We start from the raw sequence: 5,000 nt of genomic DNA, 5'->3' as shown, positions 1-5,000 counted from the left end.
ATTTAGATAGGTCGCAGAGTTTTGTTTTGTTGCATGAGTTTGTCCTCTCAATGGAAGGTTTTTGATAATCTATCCCCCCCCCTCCCCCCTCCAGGCGCGGGGGCTGGACCTGTCCCGTGTGAGAGCGTGTGTGGTGGTGGCGGAGGAGCGGCCCAGGATGTCTCTGACCCACTCCTTCTCCAAGTTGTTCAAAGACCTGGGCCTGCACCCACGCTCTGTCAGCACCGCCTTCGGCTGCAGGGTCAACCTGGCCATCTGCCTGCAGGTAGGGGGGGTATGGTGGGTGCGTGTGTGGGTGCGCGTGCGTGCGTGTGCGTGTGTGTGAATATGTCACAGAATATGCTCACTCTCTCTATAATGTGATTGGCTCCAGGGGACCTCAGGACCAGACCCTACCACGGTCTACGTGGACATGAGAGCACTGAGACATGATAGGTACGTCTGCATGTCACTCCCATCAACGACCAATCAGCAGTCATCTTGGACACTATGTATAGAGAAGTTCAAAAATGTTATGTATGAATAATAGGTGTGTGTGTGTGTGTGTGTAACCTGTATATGTGTCTCTTTCTCTCTCTCTCTCAGGGTGCGGTTGGTGGAGAGAGGCTCCCCTCACAGTCTGCCACTCATGGAGTCAGGAAAGGTGGGTCTTCATGTTGTTATGGTCCTGTTGCGGTCAATGACGGTTCCTTTCCCGGTCCTGTCCTCTCATTGTCAATACTATCATAATGTTCCATTACTGTTGAGCTGCAACAATGCAGATTTCAGTTGCTGTCCTCAGTTGAATGGTCTCTCTGTATGAAGCTCAGAGGCTGGCTACATATCATGGGGAGATAAACAGCGTTGGAGCTGCTGTGTGTCCATGACCCAGAGAGTTGAGTGGGAGAATGTTTTGGTAACCATGGTGACCGTTTCAGATCTTACCCGGAGTCCGCATCATCATCGCCAACCCAGAGACCAAGGGACCGCTGGGAGACTCCCATCTAGGAGAGGTCAGCACACGCACACACACACACACGTATACAGAATAGATTGTATAAACACACACACACTGTCACACACACTCATGGGAGAAATATTTGTATAGACCGACTAAAGTGGAAGTTAAAATGAACAAGTTGTACTATCTCCCTCTCTCCCTCCCTCCCTCCCTCCCTCCCTCCCTCCAGATCTGGGTCCACAGTGCCCATAATGGTAGTGGTTACTACAGTGGCTATGGAGAGGAGGTGCTGCAGTCTGACCACTTCTCCTCTCGGCTGAGCTTTGGAGACACAGCCACCACCTGGGCCAGGACAGGATACCTGGGCTTTCTAAGACGCACTGAACTCACCGACGCCAGTGGAGGTACACACACACGCACAGACACACACACACACACACCTACACTCACACACCTACACAAGCGCACACACACACACACACACACACACACACACACGCACGCACAGACACTCACACACCTACACAATCACACACACACACACACACACACACACACACACACACTCACACTCACACTCACACTGTGTTGTGTCCACAGAGAGGCATGATGCCCTGTATGTGGTGGGCGCTCTAGAGGAGGCTATGGAGCTGAGGGGGATGAGGTACCACCCCATCGACATCGAGACCTCCGTCGTACGCACCCACAAGAGCATCATGGAGTGGTACGTTCCGCCTCCAACACACTCACACACACCCGAGAGCCCTTCATAAGTGGAAACAGCAATGTTTCTCAGCCTCCTGCTTGAAGTATTCTCCTGCTACGCTCTTCAAACTAGATTGAAATTGTGTGTGTGTGTGTGTGTGTGTGTGTGTGTGTGTGTGGGTGTGTGTGTGTATGTGTTCGTGTGTTTGTGTGTTACAGCGCGGTGTTCCCCTGGACCAACCTGCTGGTGGTCGTCGTGGAGCTGGAGGGCTCGGAGCAGGAAGCGCTGGACCTGGTTCCCATGGTGACGAAGGCGGTGCTCGAAGAGCATTACCTCATCGTGGGGGTTGTCGTGGTGACGGACATCGGGGTGATCCCCATCAACTCTCGTGGGGAGAAACAGCGCATGCACCTCCGCGATGGGTTCCTGCAAGACCAGCTAGACCCCATATATGTGGCCTACAACATGTAGCGTGTGTGTGTGTGTGTGTGTGTGTGTGTGTGTGTGCGTGAGCGTGTGTCCTCTATGAGCATGCGTGTGTATGCCTACGTGCATAGAGCTGTCGTCGTTTTCTTTTCAAAATGGAGGCGTAGTGTATTTTTGGAATATCTGCATATGGTGTGGTCAAAGTTGTCTGTTTACTTTAGAGTTGTGTCGTGGTTGGAGATATGGCCGGTTTTTTTGCACCCCCCCCCCCAGTAATTTCCCGAGATCCTAACAAGGAAGTGTCACTGTACAAAGCCTTAGAGGGAACACTGTGTCACGATTGGACAGAAAGAGTCACTACACCGCCTGTTGTTACGCAGAGGTGAGGAAGGAGAGACAGAGAGAGAATATAATCTATTATCATGTGTTCCTGATAAAAATAGAGTTATTAGAATCAAAACAGATTTGGAGAGGACAGAGGCATCTGTAGTACACAGATTATTGTATAAATATAAATATTGTATATAAACATAATAATCTATATGGAGAGAAACCTGCAACCACACAGAGGACTAGCCTCTGTAAACAGCTCTCTCCACTTGCACCGTATGTGTGTGTGTGTGTGTGTGTGTGTACAGGTGTGTGTACATGTGTGTACATGTGTGTGTACAGGTGTGTGTACATGTGTGTGTATGAGGGGGACACAGTGAACAGTAAGGTAGTGCAATCCTTTTGTGATAATCACATCCATCCATCTAACAGTATCTGATTCTGAACTCGTTTGTTTGTTTCAGAAGTAACTCAACAGTTAATTGTCATATCTATGATTCCTCTAAGCGGAGTGCACTGTGTAAGATATAAAGGAGTTGATGAGAGAAATTGTTTTTTAAACCCGAAACCCTTTAGCCTCGAGAAACAGAGATGTTCACAAAAAACGTTATCATACCTTAAACTTTGGTTTAAGAAACCAATCATTTCTATGCGCATTTAGGCTTTGTTAACATTCCGCTCATGGCTAATGGGCTCATCAGCATAATCACAATATTGTTTATTTTTTGTTTGTTTACTGTCATTGTTTATTTGTAACTCTGAACGTCTTTAGCATTGGAAAAGTGTCATTTCAGAGATATCACATTGTCATATGAAAAGCTGCATATCATTTCATAAAGTAGGAATTTATTTCGCTCCTTATTCCTCAATGGAGAATGGCAATGGTCATATCTGTCCCTGAGAGTCTGTTATTAGGTAATGGTCGTTCTGAGGTCAACTTTCCATTTTGTAAAAAAAAAAAAAAAAAAAAAAAGAAAAACTTAAACATAATCCAGAAACATTCTATGAAGGACCTCCCTCTCTGTGTGTGAAGCGGTGGTTGTGAGAAAGATTGCATGGAGTGTGTGTGTGTGTGTGTGTGTGTGTGTGTGTGTGTGTGTGTATATCGTGTGTAAATAGTGTTGATTTTGTACGGTACAGGTGTGTGTGTGATTTGTTTTGTACACATGATGAAAAGATGAAATGACACTTTTATAAGAGCCTGTCATTGGCTCACCGTCACACTATACAGTGCAATAAAGTGCTTTGATTGGTTAAACTGAAATGATGGTGTTCTTTCATTGGTCAAAGTGATCTGTCTCCATGAGTTTGCTATTTCTCTGCACACGGCAGAATTGACTATTCCTTCACTATTCCCCATGCAACAAGTCAACAGTAAACATGTTGTCCCCCACGAATGATGTAGCGGCCTCCTTGTGTGAATTTATGACAATTATTCAAACATATGACTGACAAGTTACTAGAACGTGTAGTGCTTATTTGATTCAGTATCAGTCTTGCTTCTTTGTTGCTTTGAGTTTATTTGAAGGCAGTCCATGGATTTGAGGTTGGCTGAAAAGTTAGCTTGTGGTGCTTATTTGATTCATTTCCAGTATTTGACAGTACAACCTACAACCTATCCCTTTAGCTGCACCGTTACAAGATGAATCTGTGTCACCTCGAAACTCCTAACTCCTCAATTTCATCTTGGGGGACAATAAAATAAAAATGTCTTTATGAAACTAATCAACTGAATCTGAATTGCTTTGGGAAGCTGAGTGTTGGAATATAATACAGAGTGATGATAAAATGAAGTTGTCCCATTAGTTGATTCTCATGTATACACCAGCATGTCATAACAGAAAGCTGTGTGTGTGTGTTCATCCTAGATCCAGTGTGTTTGTTTGTGTTTTGCCTCAATATTTTCCACTGTGTGTGTGTGTGTGTTTGTATGTGTGTGTGTGCATGTGTAGACACAACCATTTAAGCACACAAAAGCATACAGCCACACACACACACACACATTGGAACACTTACAGGCAAAAATTCTCTTTCTCGGAATCAGAGCACTCTGACAATGACAGAGCTTTCTATCCAAATAAGGCTGAAGTTCTCACTATTCCCCTGGAGCGCCTAATGCACTGATACAGTCAGCCCATCCTTCCTGCACTCCCCCATGGAGAGAGAGAGAAAAATAGATTAATAAAAGAGGGGATTTAAGATCACTAATGAAGATTTGATTGCTGTCATAAATCAGGCAGCAACATCAAAGATATTAGATTCTCTCTTCCCCCTCTCCATCCCACAGTCTTTCCCCTCTCTCTACCTATCTTTCTCTCTTTCCTCCTCTCTCTCTGATCATCCTTACAGTGTGTGTGTGTGTGTGTGTGTGTGTGTGTGTGTGTGTGTGTGTGGTGTGTGTGTGTGTGTGTGTGCGTGTGTGCGTGTGTGTGTGCATGTGTGTATATATGTATGTGCGTGTGTCAGGAGGCTAGGTTCCAGTTGGTTTCTGCTGTAGGCTAAGTCTTCATAAGCTTGTCGTTGTCTAGCTAAATGTAACTGTGTGTGGTGTGGTGTAGTGTGTGTGTGTGTGTGTGTGTGTGTGTGTGTGTGTGTGTG

At 45.7% G+C, this 5,000-nt stretch overlaps 1 protein-coding gene across 2 annotated transcripts in view; it reads left to right on the top strand.

The window, feature by feature from the left end:
* The window catches only part of LOC310801930 (disco-interacting protein 2 homolog C-like), a gene marked incomplete at both ends in the record, with an annotated part of 20,766 nt that extends 18,649 nt beyond the window's left edge, over positions 1-2,117 (top strand). For both annotated transcript variants that reach the window (XM_083666138.1, XM_083666137.1), the window contains 7 exons: positions 95-265; positions 374-435; positions 586-643; positions 918-992; positions 1,170-1,344; positions 1,541-1,664; positions 1,865-2,117. In XM_083666138.1, the coding sequence (XP_083522264.1) occupies positions 95-265; positions 374-435; positions 586-643; positions 918-992; positions 1,170-1,344; positions 1,541-1,664; positions 1,865-2,117 (918 nt within the window). The remainder of the gene's footprint in view (positions 1-94; positions 266-373; positions 436-585; positions 644-917; positions 993-1,169; positions 1,345-1,540; positions 1,665-1,864) is intronic.
* Between the last annotated feature and the right edge of the window lie 2,883 nt (positions 2,118-5,000).

Source organism: Argentina silus (assembly GCF_951799395.1).
Source record: "Argentina silus genome assembly, chromosome: 1".
NCBI classification, from domain to species: Eukaryota; Metazoa; Chordata; class Actinopteri; order Argentiniformes; family Argentinidae; genus Argentina; species Argentina silus.
Note: the sequence above shows the minus strand (reverse complement) of the source record. Positions and strands in the feature narration are given on the sequence as shown.